The sequence below is a fragment of the Cryptomeria japonica genome, chromosome 11, assembly GCF_030272615.1.
Source record: "Cryptomeria japonica chromosome 11, Sugi_1.0, whole genome shotgun sequence".
NCBI lineage: Eukaryota > Viridiplantae > Streptophyta > Pinopsida > Cupressales > Cupressaceae > Cryptomeria > Cryptomeria japonica.
Window position 1 is genome coordinate 515,894,004 of NC_081415.1, and position 16,214 is coordinate 515,910,217.

General features: G+C 38.9%; 1 protein-coding gene across 1 annotated transcript; it reads left to right on the forward strand.

The window, feature by feature from the left end:
* The first annotated feature begins 14,369 nt into the window (after nucleotides 1-14,369).
* Nucleotides 14,370-15,995, forward strand: LOC131860282 (UPF0481 protein At3g47200-like). The gene has a single exon (XM_059214667.1). The coding sequence runs from the start codon at nucleotides 14,370-14,372 to the stop codon at nucleotides 15,993-15,995; it is 1,626 nt and encodes a 541-aa protein (XP_059070650.1).
* The last annotated feature ends 219 nt before the right edge of the window (nucleotides 15,996-16,214 follow it).

Below are 16,214 nucleotides of genomic sequence, written 5' to 3' on the forward strand. Positions count from 1 at the left end.
ATAATTTGCTCCAGGTTTCTCAAATTCTACTTGTTTCTTTCTACATTCATATGCAAAATGACCATATTTTTTACAATAATAATATTGAATATTGGATTTATCAAACCTTGACAATTGTTCTTGAAATTGATTTATATCTCATCCTCTATTATTGAAACTACGATTGGACTAATTGGTCCTTTCTCCTTGATCTGTATTCATCTGTCCACCTCTGCCTCTTCCTCTTCCTCTGGAATTTGATCTTCCTCTTCCTCTTCCTGATGAACCCTGTGCTCTGAAAGCATTCTCAAAAGAGATATTATTGTTTCTATTCAATCTTGATTCATGCGTTAATAAAGAACCCATTAACTCATCTACTAATAACTGTGACAAATCTTTTGATTCTTCAATTGCTACAACTATAGAGTCAAATTTACTAGGCAAGCTCCTAAGAATTTTTTCAATCACCTTTTGATCTTTTAATTCTTTTGCATTAGATCTAATTTGATTCACAACATTCAATACTTGATTCATTAATTGGTCTACAGACTCAGATTCTTTCATTTGAAAATTTTCAAAAATTCTCCTAAGAGATTGTAATTTAGCCACTTTCACCTTTGTATTACCTTGATAGGCTGTCTCTAGAGTCTCCCATGCTTTCTTAGATCTTGTTGTTGTCGAAACCTTAGGAAAGATTGACTCATCCATTGCTTGCTAAATTAAAAATAGGGCTTTTGCATCCTTTTTTCTATTATCTTTAAGCTGATCTTTTTCTGCTTGTTGTAATCTTTGATAAGCTGCATCATCTTGGGGTTCTGCAAAACCTTTCTCTACCAAATCCCAAATATCTTGTGAGCAAAACAAAGTCTTCATTTTAATTGCCCAAAACTCATAATTCCTACCATTGAAGATTGGAATTTGAGGCTGAATTTAAGTATTATTTGTTGCCACGACTTGCTACAAAAATCTTCTTTCTCTCTCATAAAAATTCTGCACCAAAAAATAACTTAGATCTGCAAAAACATTTAACCTTAGCTCTGATACCAATTTGAAGGCAAAGATCAGAATAAAAACATAAAACAAAACAATATATCCACGCTTCAGCACAAAAATAGATTGCTACTGCAATGAGATAAAATCCGACTTTTATTAATCATGCACTAAATTCATCACAATATCCTCTTATTTATAGAGGATTAACACCACTGAATAGAAGCTTAAACTGACTGTTTAACATAACAGATTTTACAGTGGAAGAGGACATAAACACAAAAAAGCTAACCGTTCTCTACATGCAATGGTGTACATAATAATCGTTCATAACTGATGAGCTTATTGCTATGGAATAAAGCAGTGATCTAAACGTGAATCATGCATTTCGATCATGCATTAAACTAACTAAGACTTCCACCGAACTCTCATGAAGTAGATTATTATGCAACCAAGAATATTATTAGGATAAGTTTTTTATACGAACTATGGAGGAGACATGCAATTGAGTTTTATCTGATTGCATACATGCATACGAGGAGTGAAGAAATTAATCTTCTAACAAACCCTAACGCATGAGAAAAAAATGCCTTTCATAAACATACATGCACTTGGAGCAATTCTCTCTTTCTACCCTTGTCGCTCACATACACGTCGTCGTCATCTGCCCTTTGTTGCCTTTTCACACTAATGGTTCGTATTATGCACCTCTGATAATTCATTTTTTGTTGTGTTATGCAACTGTATGTGACCCCTAACATGACTGGCTCGACTTTTCTTGAAACCCCCCTTATGGTTTTAACCCAAAAATCCCAAATTTCATGACTCTCAATACAAAGAAATGCAGGTCCCAAAGAGAAATCCGAAATGTAGATCGTCAGACAGATGGGCAAGTCAAAAGGTTCACCTACACACGCTTCTGGTATGTTATCTTCCTTGCCATCGAATTCTGCCCAGAGGTTATTGCCATGTTTCTTGCCTTCGATGCTTTCCAGGTTATTGAGTTCTTTCTTGAGGTTGAAGTCTCCAGAGGTTATTGACTTCGTGTTATACGTACAGTGGGAGACAATTGCCTCCCACTATACTTTCCCACCTAACCGCAAATTGCCTTAGTCAGATCCTAACCGCAACTACAGTCTGTGCTCTATGTGGACCACTAGCCGTTTGCCATTTTCAAAAACGTTTTATGCACACATTTAAGTCTGGTGACATGACATGGTGTGAACGTCGCCTCCGGCATGTCCACATCATCATAGCCTACACTTCTGCCATGTCCACATCGTCACAACCCGTGCATTTGGACCTCCTGCAAGTGGGCATGGTTATTTATGTGATGTCTCACACCGTAAATATTTTCCAGTGGGGTCCCATTTGCTCACATTGGAAAAGTGAAAACCTCAAGCTTTCCACCAGTAATGTCATTGGGTAAACAGAGAATGAGTAACTTTGCAAATTTTACAATCACAAAATGACATTGCAACCCCTACTCATCGAAATCTCATAGCATACTGCCCATTTACAAAGGGCCAGTTGAAAAGAGACACTGAACATTCTGCTGGCTACACACAAACTCCTCAAGACTACTCCATAGATCCCTAATTATTGCATACCTATATTCTAAAGAACACCCTTTTTACAAGGCAAAAATGTCCACTATTTCTTCTCATTTCCTCACTAAGAAGCAATTTTCCTTTGCTACACACATAGCTTTTCATAATAAGCTTATTAACATGTATGCCAAGGAAAGACGTAAAAGAACAAGACAATGCCTTATGGAATACGATTACCGCAGCATACAGAAGATACGGATATCCTAACGAGGCAGTCATATTGTTTCAGTATATGCAACAAATAGGTTTCCAACCCAATAAGTTCACATTTTCTAGCGTGATCCCAGCCTATGCCCAAATGGGAGCTTTGGAACAGCGTATGGACATTCATCAAAGCATAATGGAAGGAGGGTTTTTGTCAGATATTATAGTTAGAAATTGTCTCATGGACATGTATTAAGATGTATGTATTAAGATGTGGAAGAATGGAAAGGCACGGGAACAATTTGAGAAAATGACTCAAAGAGATTCCATCTCATGGACTACAATCATTGCAGGATACGCACAAAATAGACGTGTTGATAAGGATTTAAATTTTTTTAATCAAATGCAATTGGCAGGTGTAAATAAAGAATTCCACAGCATCCTCCCCGCCTTTGCCAAATTGGGAGCTTTCGAACAGGGTATGGACATTGAACAAAGCACAAGGGAAGGGGGATTTTATCATACTTTACAATTGCGATTGCCTTGATAGACGTATATGCAAAATGTGAAGCATTGCAAAGGCAAGTGAGTTGTTTGACAAAATGCCTCAAAAAGATGTTGTCTCATGGAATGCAATGATTGCAATTGGTAGGTATGAAACCGAACTCCAAAATCTTTGCCAGCATCCTCCCTACCTGTGCCAAAATCGAAGCTTTTTACCAGGTTATGAATATTTATAACAGCATCATGGAAGGGGATTTTGATTAGATATTATGGCTGGAAATGCTTTTGTAGACATTTATGCAAAATCTAGACGCATATACAAGGCACGTGCAAAGTTTGACAAAATGCCTCAAGGAAATGTGGTTTCACGGACTGCAATGATTGCAGGATATGAATAAAATAGATTTGTTGAAAAAGCTTTAGAAGAGTTCAAGCAAATGAAACTGGTAAGTTTTAAGCTAGACTCGATAACCATTGCCAGCATCCTCCTTGCCTGCGCCAAAAATGTGAGCTTTGGAACAAGGTATGGATATCCAAAGGATAGAGGAAGGAGGATTTTTACCAAATATTACATAGCTGAAAATGCTTTGATAGACATGTATGTAAAACGTGGAAGCATTGACAAGGCACGTGAACTATTTCACATAATGCCTCAAAGAGATGTTATCTTATGGGCTGCAATGATTACAAGATATATATAAAAAAAATATGGATTTATTGAAAAAGCCTTAGACCAAATGTAATTGGCATGTGCAAAGACAAATTCCACAACCAATGCCAGTATCCTTTCTGCTTGTGCCAAAATGGGAGCTTTGAAACAGGATATAGACATCCATCCAAACATATAGGATAGAGAATTTTTGTTAGACATTGTAGTTGCAACTGCCCTGGTAGACACATACGCAAAATGTGGAAGGATAGACAAGACACATGAACTCTCTAATAGAATATAGAAAATTTGTTATCTGTGTGGTTTTTTGTATAGATATTAAGATCTCTACTAGTAATAGGTATGTGACAAACTCTAAACCACAGTAGAATCATACTCCATAATGAAATTCATACTGAAGGAAGAAAATATAATCGAGTTATAGCTTAAAAGATGTTTTGAATGACGAAGAAAGTATTGCATAAAACAAAATTTAAAGTAACTGATGAGTAAAAGAGGCATTCATCTTTTAGCTTTGTTTACAATGGGAGCTTTGAAGTTGATTGTGCACATTTTATGTCTGTGTGAAGTTTTGGTTTCAAAGATTGTAGGGTTTCTTTCAATTTATGAATGGTTTATGATTCTTCATTTTTAATCATATATAAAAAAATTTAGGATCTCAGTTTACTTTAATTTTTATCTAATGTTTCAAATTATTTTATTTTCATTTTAGTATATGAGATAATTAGAAGTGGTTCCTTATTCAAATTATTCATTTATGATCTTGATTTGGAAATTTTCTTCCTTCCAAATGATTTTAAAGTCTGGAACATATCATGGCAGCTCTTCATTCTTAGTAAGTGTTACTTAGATATTCGTTTTATTTAAATAATTTAATATTTGTCTTTTGGATCCCAACAAATAGAGCTAGCCTAATTGTGTATGGAGCTCATCCTTTTTAGAAGTAGAAATGTTGCCCTGAACATGAATGCTATAACACACCTTGTTGTCGTAGTTGTGACCACATGGAAGTGAGGAAGCATTAAAAACTTAGTGGCACATTTGTATGTTTTTTTATTGAAATATGGATTTATTTAATGAAACATTTTACAAGATTAACCTAACTGGGATGTAAGACTTGGTTAGCGACCTGCACATTGTAGAAGTAGATAACACCTTGTTTTGCTCTGGTTTGTCCATCTTTTTTCACCATGTCTTATAATGTATCAAAACATATTAGGAAATCGGAAATCATTAGTGTTAGTACAATTTCTTTTTATTCTATATCATAAAAATTAAACCCATTATATTTTTTCCCTCAAACTCTTTATTCAGCAGTAGACATGCTTGCCAAATCTCACCACATCTTTGCTGCCATTCTCATATCCAAATCGTCATTCAATGTCTAGTATATTTGATTGATCTAATATATCTAGATACCTTCTAGTTCTCAAGATTGACTATAATCTTGCAAGAACTTGAATTTGAGATGCTTGCAGTATGAGTAATGAAAGAAACCTTTACTAAAAATAATTTTCTTGTCTTGTTGACACTACAAATGTCAGGTTCTCATAAGTGTTTTAGCTAATGGCTTCATAGAGAAAAGGATTGAGTAGTTGAGTGCATTCCTATAGTTGTTATAGCACTTGTTGGTTTAAAGCCTAACATTTTGGAAAAATTGTACCAATAGTTGTGACCATGCCCTATGTTTCCTCTAAAACAAGATGCACAGAAGTTAGTTTAGAGACTTGAAAAGACTACTTTTTCTAATTATTGTAGTTTCCCATCCTACTACTCCTTTAATCTTGAAATCAAAATTGTATATTATGGATAGGGAATATAAAATAGTAATAGACATTACATACTATATTGTTTCTTTGAAAATCTTCTATCATAACTAAAACCTCTAGACCATAAAACTCTCTCAATGATTCATATGTTTTTGATTAAAAAGTACTAAAAACCAGGGCATTGACCCTTTACATAGAAAAACTATCAATGGAACCACAGTGCAATAGCAACACTATAACATCATTAACAACAAACTAAAACCAGCCTTAAGAAATCAAAAACAACAAAAAATAGAGAACACAAGAACTATAGGGTCACCTTGCGCACCCCAATGTGGTCTATGACATTGTTCCAATTAGTGAACATGAACTTATACAGTTCCCTAGCCTCTTGTTCCTCTTCCTTCGAATCTGCAGTTTGTTCCCTTAGCAGAAAGAGGGTGAGCGTCGAGCTATGTAAAATCTGCAGGTAAAACTTATTGAGGCCAACAATTTGGGCATCCCTGGTTTGGACCATGCTCTAGAGCCTCTTGATCTCAACCATTATGGCTCTCGTAGTGTCCATATTCATAGAAACCCTATCCTTATCGTCAACAGAATCCAGGGTTTGAGTATTAGTATTATCCTCGCCAGTGACTCCCGAAGAGCCCATATCCATAGGATCCCTTCCCTTGTCAACTTTGGTTGCATCATTACTAGGAGCCCCCATAGTGTTTTTAGGGTCCCCCCCATCCTTTTCCTCCATGGGGTCCTCCTCAAAGTCAATCGTCTCAATCACAAGGGTCTTATTTTTAATTGAGCTTTTGGACGCCAATCTACCAGACCTCCTTCTTCCCTTAGAGTCAAGGGAGGGGTTGTCATTCTCAACATTCTCAGAAGATGAATTGTCCTCAAAGACAATTTTGTTTACATTTGACTGGGGTTTTACCTTTACCCTTTGAAAGGGAGCGGGACATGCTAGGAGAGGTAGACGATGTCAAGCTAGGTGAGACCACAGAGATAGAAACCGTGGAGGTAAAAGTAGGCAGAGACATGGGGAAATTAGCCGTATAAGCAAAGGCCTCATGCAAAACTTGGAAAATCAAGGAAAAATCCATAGAAAGGGCAGCAAGTTGTTGAGGGGTTGGCATAGAGTGTTGAGAAAGTGTGAGGTTCCAGGGGAGCAAAGGGCCTGATGGTATTTGTAAAGCATATAGATGAGACCCTAGTGGAGGAGGTATGGTGGATTGTCCCCATGCTTGGGGTCCATGGTATCATTGACAAAGCTTTCAATGGAATGCAACAAGTAAAAAGGCAGATAGAGCAAATCGTTATTCTGAAAATGATTCATAAGGGGCAAATGATAATAATAAAATACCTTGTGTCTACCTTCGAGCATGAAATATTTCATTATCATCAGGCAGATCATATTCCAAGGATGTTTTAGTTCTTCACGGGAAAACCCACCCTGGAGTTTAATAGGTTCCTCACGATTGCGGAAGAAACATTTCAGGCCTTCACTATTGGTCACATGGCTGGTGTGCTTCCAACGCCACCCATAGAGGTCCATCCTTGTGGCCTGGGCGATGGTTTCCTTAGAGACTTCAAACAAAATGCCACCCACCAAAACACGCCGCCCAAACCAGGAGGAGGAAAATCTAGCAGAGAGCTGCTCATCATGGCCTTGAAGACATTCCAAGAAATCAGCGACCCCTCCTTCCACACAAAAACTCCATACCAGGGAGTCATTCTTGAAGTCATCTGGCTCATATCTGACCCTTTCACCCCCCATATCATCCACCAAGAGAGATTCTTTAGTCATGAAGATAGTTTCGTAGAGAAGATTGCAGAGACTCATGGATAAACTAGCCACGAGAAAACAATGGGAAGTGTGTGAGTTAGGGGTCATTAAGTGAGACATGAAGTTAGGCTCGTGGGAAATAATGAACACACTTTTGGAAATGATTTCTTGATTGCATGGCATGAGAAGCTAGTAGGTATCAGCAACAACCATCATGTAAACTTCCATATTATATCTCATTATTAGGCGATAAGCCCAAAAAGTTTTCCAACAAAGAAGCACATCCTTCGAAGCGAGGCTGGCCGAACGAGTCACCACCCAATTGGCAGTAACCAAAAGAATATTCCCATTATTTGAATTATGACACCAACCCCTTTGAACAACCTCAAGAGAACAGAGGAGAGTAAGGAAAAAACTAAGAAGCAACTCAATCATTGATAGATATTTTAGATTTCTCTCCCTAAAGAAGGAAGTTAATGTGGCCAAGGAGGGAATTATTGCTCCTCTAACATCTTAACCCAAAAATATTTGGCCCAAGGGCAACCAGAGCATCAACCACTCCGTTACCCTCTCTGAAGACATGCATGAGTCTGAACGAGTTGAGCCCAGAAATGAGCCTTAGGTTGATCCTGATGGTTCCCTCAATTGTCCAGTTGAGCCTATTCTACCCTTTGACAACATCTATGATGAGATTGGAATCATTCTCAATATCCATTGACCTGATTCTCATAGTGAGGACAAAATGAATCCCCCAGGCTAAGGCTATTGCTTCAGCCTAATTAGAGGAGTGTCCATTCAGGTTACCCGCATAAGAAGCAACAAGGGCCCCCATATGGATTCTAATGATCCCTCCACCAACAACTAGGCCCCCTCTGGAAACCCCATCAAAGTTGAGTTTAAAGCCATGGGTGGTAGGAGGGGACCAAACTGTGCTTTTCCTTAAGAGTCTCTTGGAGCAGTCAACAAGAGAGAACGAGGGGGGAAGATTCCAGTATCTAGCAATTTCCTAGTCCCAGGAAGAGGGGGGCTTGGAGGCCAGTCGAGTTCTAGTGACTGAGATATTGTCAAGAATCAACTTTAGGAAACGAGAAAACATAGTTTCCACATAGGCCTCTTTATCTCTAAATATCTTGTCATTCCTTTCCTTCCAGATACTCCAGCTCACATGAGGGGGCATCTACTTCCACAGTTGTTCGATAAGGGGGTTTGAGGAGGGACTCCACAACTCTTGGGACAAATTTAACAAGTTGTCATTCATAATCCAACTGTTATTGAGCTTGTTGCAAACCATCCCCTAGAGCTCCTAAGCAAACACATGGCGAAGAAAGAGATGAGCAGGGATTTCCACATCATTTTTGCAAAGGATGCATCTATTAGGCAATTGGAATCCCCTCTTAACCATATTATCTTGTGTCAAGATTTTATTGTGGAGAGTCATCCACTAGAAGAAGTTGACCTTGGGGATGAGATGGGGGTTCCAAACATCTTTCCAGATGATGGTATGATTAGGTTCCCTCAGCAAGCTATTGTAAGTAGTTTTTATAGATAAGTCCCCATCGGGGTCTCACTTCCAAATGAATTTATCTTCCTTGGGGAAGAAGGGGAGGAAGGTTCTTGCCAAAAGCTCTTGACTCTCTCTAGCCAGAGGGAGGAGGAATGGTTGATCAATGCAGTAGTCCTCTAAAGCCCTCTAAGTGTTGTTGATAAAGTAATCATTGACCCTCTCCCCAAAGAAACTTTTAGCAACATCCTATAGCCTTTTAAGGGAGGGGGAGAAAACAAGGGGCTTCTCTCCCAATGAATAGTCCTCCCAAAAGAGGATATTCCTACCATTTCCAATAAGCCACCTCATACCATGGGATAAAGGGTCCCTGCAACTCATGATGTTGTTCCAAATTTTGGAGCCCCCAGGGAGGCCATCCTCCTTGAGGACAAAGGAAAAATTGCCATTTCCCAAGTATTTAGCCCTGATAATCCTATTCCAATCTGCATCCTTATTTAGAAGCTTATAGGCAATTTTAGTCATAAGGGCCTTATTGAACCTGGAGATCTTGTGGGTTCCCAACCTGCCCATGGCCTTAGGGAGGTAGATTTTGTCCCAGCCCACCAAAGTGAGCCTCTTCTTTTCATCCATCCTAGTCCAAAGGAAGGTCCTTTAAAGAGCCTCCAGCTTGGTAGTCATGGCCATCGAAATCCTAAAAATGGAGAGGAAGTACACAGGGTTACCCTGGAGGGAGGAGGTAAGAAGCTCCAATTTCCTAGCACTACTGAGGAGTCTACCTTTCCAACCAGCTAGTTTCTTTTGCATTCTTTCGAGGATGGTGACCCAAAAAGATTTAGAAACATCTTTGACAGTTAAAGGGAGCCCAAGGTAGGTGCTAGGGAGGGAGGCCCTTTGATAGCCAAGGATTCTACGTATTTTATCCTAGAGTTGCACATGAGTGTGAAAGAAGTATATGTTGCTCTTCTCGTAGTTGATGTGTTGACCAGAGGTCTAAGCATATAAGTTGAGGAAAGATTTCCATGCAGTAGCTTCCACCACAGAGGAGATTCCAAAGAGAATAGTGTCATCGACAAACTGTTGCAGAACATTTGGAGTTGTTGAGGCCAGTTTGATGTCCAGGAGAGGTCCTCTATGAACCATGGGGTTCAGATTAGATGACAACACTTCAACAAGGATAATGAAGAGGTAAGGGGATAGAGACTCCCCTTGTCTCAGACCTATGGATGCCTTGAACTTCTCTAGGGGGCTCCCATTAAGAAGAACATAGTAGATGACCGTAGATATGCATTCCCTAATGAGATTTAGAAGTTTATCTCCAAACCCAACCTTCTTCAGAACTTTGAAGAGAAATTTTAAGTTCACTCTATCATAAGCCTTAGAGATATAAAGCTTGAGCACCATCCCTGACTGATGGCACTTGTCCATAGAATGGATTATCTCATGAGTAGAGATGGCCGCATCAAGAATTTGTCTACCAGGAACAAAACCTTTCTGGGTTGGGCTAATAAGAGAGTCGAGGAAAGGTTTAAACCTATTGACAAGAAGTTTGATGAAGATTTTGTAGATAGTGTTGTAAAGGCTGATAGGGCAGAAGTCCTTGAGGGAGGTCACCTCTTGAATTTTGGGGACAAGGGAAATGAAGGTGTTATTGAGCTTGCTAAGAAGCCTCCCAAATCTTAAAAAATCCCTAGTGGCAAGCACAACATTAGGGCCCACCACATCCCAGAAATATTGGAGAAAAGTCGAGGGTAAACCATTAGGACCCAGGGCTTTGAAGGTACCCATAGCGAAAATAGTGGTCTTGACTTCCTCCTCAAAGATAGGGGCCATAATGAGGTTATTGTCCTCTAGCGAAAGGGGGGGTGGGAGGAAATTGAGAAGGTCCTCCCCAACAGGGGCCCCAGAGTCACTATCATCCCTAAACAAAGTGGCAAGATAGTTAGTAGTCAATCTACCCAAACTATCCTAATCTTTGACCTCCTGATTGTTGTCATCCATGAGGGAAGAGATGTGGTTTCTTTGCCTGTGGATATTGGCAAATCTGTGGAAGAAATTTGTATTCTTATCTCCCTCCTTGAGCCATTGCACTTGAGATTTCTATTTCCAGCAGAGTTCTTCTTTCTAAGAGTTTTCTTTCCATTTTCTACGAAGAACCGCCTCCTCCATGGGGGTAGCTTCAAGGGAAACACCATGATCAATTTGCTCTTAAATAGTAGTTAGCTTACTATTGAGATCATTTTTCTGAATGAAGATGTCCTCGAAGGTATTTTTGTTCCAACCCCTGACATTCCTTTTGATCAATTCTAACTTCTAGGCAACCCAGAACATGGGTGTACCAGAGATGCTGGCACCCCACCATCTTTTGATGCAGTCCTTGAGAATTCCACATAATTTCATACCTAAATGGGTGGGTTTTCCTTATAGGATTCGTGGTAGTACAAAGGAGCAGGGGGTTGTGATCGGAGACTAATCTGAGGAGGGCAGAGAGCTTCAAAGAAGGACCAATTCCCCAATTACCCAAAATAAGAAAGCTGTCAAGTCTGACTTGTATAAGATCCTTTCCTTTCTTGAGATTGGACCAAGTGAATTTTTTCGCCATTAATTCCACATCCAATAACCCATTCCCACCAATGAAGTCAGCAAGGTCTGTCATGATGTCAAAGTACTCCGAGAGGCCACCCAACTTCTCAGAGGGGGTCAGAGGAGAGTTGAAATCACCCGCAATCAACCGGTGGGTGTTGGCATTATTTTGAATTAGAGCAGTTATGTCGTTCCAGAGATTCACTCTACCCAACCTAACGTTAAGGTCATAAACAATAATGAGCAGGCAGGAATCCATCAGGGAAGAGAGATCAAAGACCAAAGAGTTGGCAGAGTAGGAGAGGAGACTGCCAGAGAAATGGGAGGGGTCCCACATGGTAACCAAGCCACCAGAAGCTCTAGTAGCATCACTGATAAAGAACTTAGCACCAGGCCAAATTTTTCCAGCAACAAGCGCAAAGGAGGTCATAGACATTTTAACCTCTTGTAGGAGAAGGACCTTAATTTTATTTTCAAAAATACAATTCTTAAGAGCATATTGCTTTTGGGGAATGTTGAGGCCCCTCATATTCCATGAGAGGACCATTATTTCTTACCTTTTATGGGCGTCTCCAAGGTCCGATGCCTGCCATTGGCAATGTTTTTTCCAATGTGCATGTACATTATCCAGATTTGTTTCTCGTGTGTACCATTGTATTAGTAGTTTATTTCCTCCCGGATCGTTAATAAATCCAAAATGGAGAGGCTAATGAATTTCTCCAATTAAGTGGGAAAGGAACATCAGACTTTTGGCAGATTCTTTACCCAAAGTATTCCACTTCATAAACATCCAAAATCAAATCCATTGCAACAAACTTTCAAAAGGAAGTGGAGAAAGACGATGCTTAACCAAAACATTTTGCATAGCTTGTCAGGTTGAATTATAAGTTGCATCTATTCATATTTAGTTTTCCCACATATTTCAAGATCAACTAAATAATTACTCCTAACAAAGGCAATGTTTGTTTCTTCCAACTTTTATCTACCCTCCAATATATTAACCAAAGCATATCTTGCTATCAGCATAACTATTGCACCTCTTTTGAGGTGCAAGTGCTAATATATATTTTACAGCACATTTCGACGGATGAAATGGGCTATCTGCTATTGTTGACCAAAATAATTAATATTATGGCTACTTGTTTTTCGAATGACATCAAGGCTATCACACAAACATTAATCTATCAATTTAATTTTTTTCTTTATTTAAAATCCCAATGTAAATCACAGACAGACTGCAATCTGTTGGCTACTACTGCAAAACCAGAGTAATGGGAGAACACTAGTCAATGCGTTAATGAAAATAAGTTGGGGGGATAGGATGGACGACAAAGTTTTTTAAATACTTATTCGACATGGAGATGGTGAAAGGCCCAGGTCTAGGGAGCTCAAATAACTCTACAGGACTAGCGCCATCATTCCACAACCATTGTCTCAGAGAAGTCGAATTCATGATGAGATGACCCATATAATCGATATCCATAATTTTATAATACGTCAGAATTAGACTATCAACATTTTTACCCTTGCATGTAGGAAGAAATAGAGCCATCATCCCAGTAACTTCATCCTTCATGCATGTAATATTAAAACCACGGTATGATTGTGAATCCAAAATGGGTAAGTCACATTCATGCAACGACACTTTTCAGGAACACATTTTGCAGCACAAGTAAAGCCCCACAAACAGAGACATATTAGAACCAGGACTCCGCAACCATTTTGTGTTTGGAACAACATTTTCTCTTGGAGCAAAACCGCAACGAAGAAGATATAAAGGAATGATACAGCCGCGTTGAAGTAAATAGCAGAGTGCATGGTTGACTGGGCCACAGCAGAAGGCTGTGCGAAACATCCCCACCTCCACTCAAAGCTGACAAACATTCAAGAAAATTTTATTCAATGGAAGATACAGCAAGTTAGTGGTAATTAAAGTAACCAAGATGTAAGAAACAAACAAAATTTCTACAATGTGAAGTGTTCAATTAGTTTCATACAATGAACAAAAGAAATTTAGTTAGAAACACAATCTTTATGATAATAAAGTAGTTTTATAATAAAGTGACCTTTTGGGAAGACTTCGTAAAGTTGACAGAGAATTGGAATAAACGGAGTTGAACTTTTCGTATTCTTCAAAATTAAATTCACCTATTTATTTTCGTAGAAAAGGATTCTCGACGCTTCTAGAAGACCAAAAAAACATAATTCCGATCTCCCCTAAAATACATGTTAGAAGAATTTTAATTGGATTTTCATTTTTTATTCAACAATGTCAACATTGTGGATTTTTAATATATGGACGACATTTTTCGAGTATAGGGCTTTAATATTTAAAAATCTTAACAAGAGGATGCAAGGCTTTGCTAATCCACGACAATGCCGACTGGAAGATACATTAGACGTTATTTTTTCCTTTTTTATTCTTTTCAACAATAGAAACGTGTGACTGAGAGTTTTGGACAAGAAAAATCTCGTCAACCAAGAGAATGGGAATAGGCATACGTGGTTTTCTTTCTTTATTATTCTTTCCAGCAATAGAAACGTGTGACTTAGAGTTTTGGACCAGAAAAATCTGATCAATCAAGAGAATGGTAGTCTTTTCAGCAGCCAGCAATAGGCATACGTAATTTGCTCTTTTTCCAAAAATAAAAACGTTTGACTGAGAGTATTAGACGAGAAAAATCTGTTCAATGAAAGAGAAAAGTGTGCAAAGAAAAATTAGTGACATTACAATATTTGATGGACCACATTTTTTAAGTATTTCAATCAATCTCCACGAATATATGTAATTTATTTCATAAGTGAGCGCCTATCAACTGAAAAATCTAAATGAACAGGGATGACAATAGTTGAGATCAAATCGAGCAACCCTCAGAGCCGCACTAGTGATAGCAGCTGTGTAATTCAAGTGGGGTATGATCTCACAATGAATGAAGTTGAGATACCTAATGTAAGCTCTGGTCAGATCTTCCGAGTGCCAAGGCTACCGCCATACTCCAAAGATGATTTATACAGTCCACATCTTGTTTCCATTGGCCCTTTTCATTATGGGAAGAAGGAACTGCAAGGCATGGAAAAGTCCAAATCTGAGGCAGTTCGAAGGATGCAAAAGAGGATCCAGAGGAGTTTTCCACACGTTTCTATGAAATCAATTGTTGAAAAGCACATACTGTTTAAGGAGAAGAAGATAAGGAATTTCTATGGTGAATATATTCCCCTTACTTCTATAGAACTAGCATGGATGGTCACCAGGGATGCATGTTTTGTTTATGAGTTTATTGTTAATTATGTAAAAGTTAACAGGAATGCTCAGCATTCATATGAAACCCAAGGATGTCAATTTGAGTATGTTCAATGTTTTTATGAAGAGGAAGTGGGTGCATTCAAGTGGAAGTATGATGGAGTGTTTGATGCCGATGTTCAAAATCCCATGAGAGAAACACTAATGACTGATATACTTCTATTTGAAAACCAAATACCTCTCTGGATTTTGAAAGACCTCTTTAAATTCCAGATGGATTCTACTGAAGCTGCTAAACAGAAGGTAGAAAACTTAATGAATGTGCTTCTTTGGAGAGCGGCTAGACATGAAGTTTTTATGTGGAAACCTAAGATTTCTTACAACATGTATTGTAAGAGTCATGTTCTCGAAGTAGTCTACCGCTCAATGGTGGGCAGCGATTTTAGCTCCTTCGCCGATGCTCAACTGCTAGATTTGCCACCACCGTCTCAAAATCATAGGCAGGTCTGCATTGATTCAATGAAAGCCATTTGTGGACGTTTGTGTAATACTTCTTTGTTCTCTTCCTCCTCAAATAAGATCCCTTGCAACACTGCCGATATGGTCTACCTGAAGCTCCCAACAGCATCGGAACTCGTGCGCGGAGGAGTGAAGATTAAGGCAGTGCTCATTAAAGATAGAAATAAGGCAATCGGGCAAGATCCCACAAGATCGCTCGAATATTGTTCAGCCATTCGATGGATAAGGTTTGATGAGAAAACATCAACGTTGTATTTACCACAATTCAAGGTAACGTTGGAGTTATGTTCAGTCGTGCGTAGCATCATGGCCATGGAAGTGGGCCTTAGAGGGTACGGTACGAAACCAATGACTCAGTTTGCATTGCTTATTGATGAGCTGATAGACAACGAGGAGGATGTTGCAGTGCTCAGAAACGCAGAGGTGATGAATAATTTCATTGGAGGCAACCAACAACTGGCTAGTCTTTTCAAACTGGGTAAAGGGATGGCCCATGTCAAGGGCTGCAAAGCAATCGATGACGTCAGAATAGGGTTGCATAAGTACACCAGAAGAAAATACAAGAAACTTTGGAGTGAGTTCGTTAGTGCTTATTTTTCCAAGCCATGGCTGGTTGCTGGTTCCATGGCTGCCGTGCTGCTAATTGTAATGACAGTGGCGCAAGTTTTGTGTCTGTTTTTCACTTGCAACCCCTATTCCCATTGAACTCCTTCTGTCTTCCTCATTGACGGCACATATGTCATCATTGTTTACTTTGCGACCGGCGGCTAGTTTTAGGTCAAAGTAAGCTTGCTTGTTTACAAAGTGTGGTATTTGAGTATAATATCTTAATTGATAGTAGTCTTATCAATATTTTATTCAGGGTTATAATGGAATTTTTTAGCTCATGTGGAAAGTGAGAATGAGTATACGTGTTCAATGCAA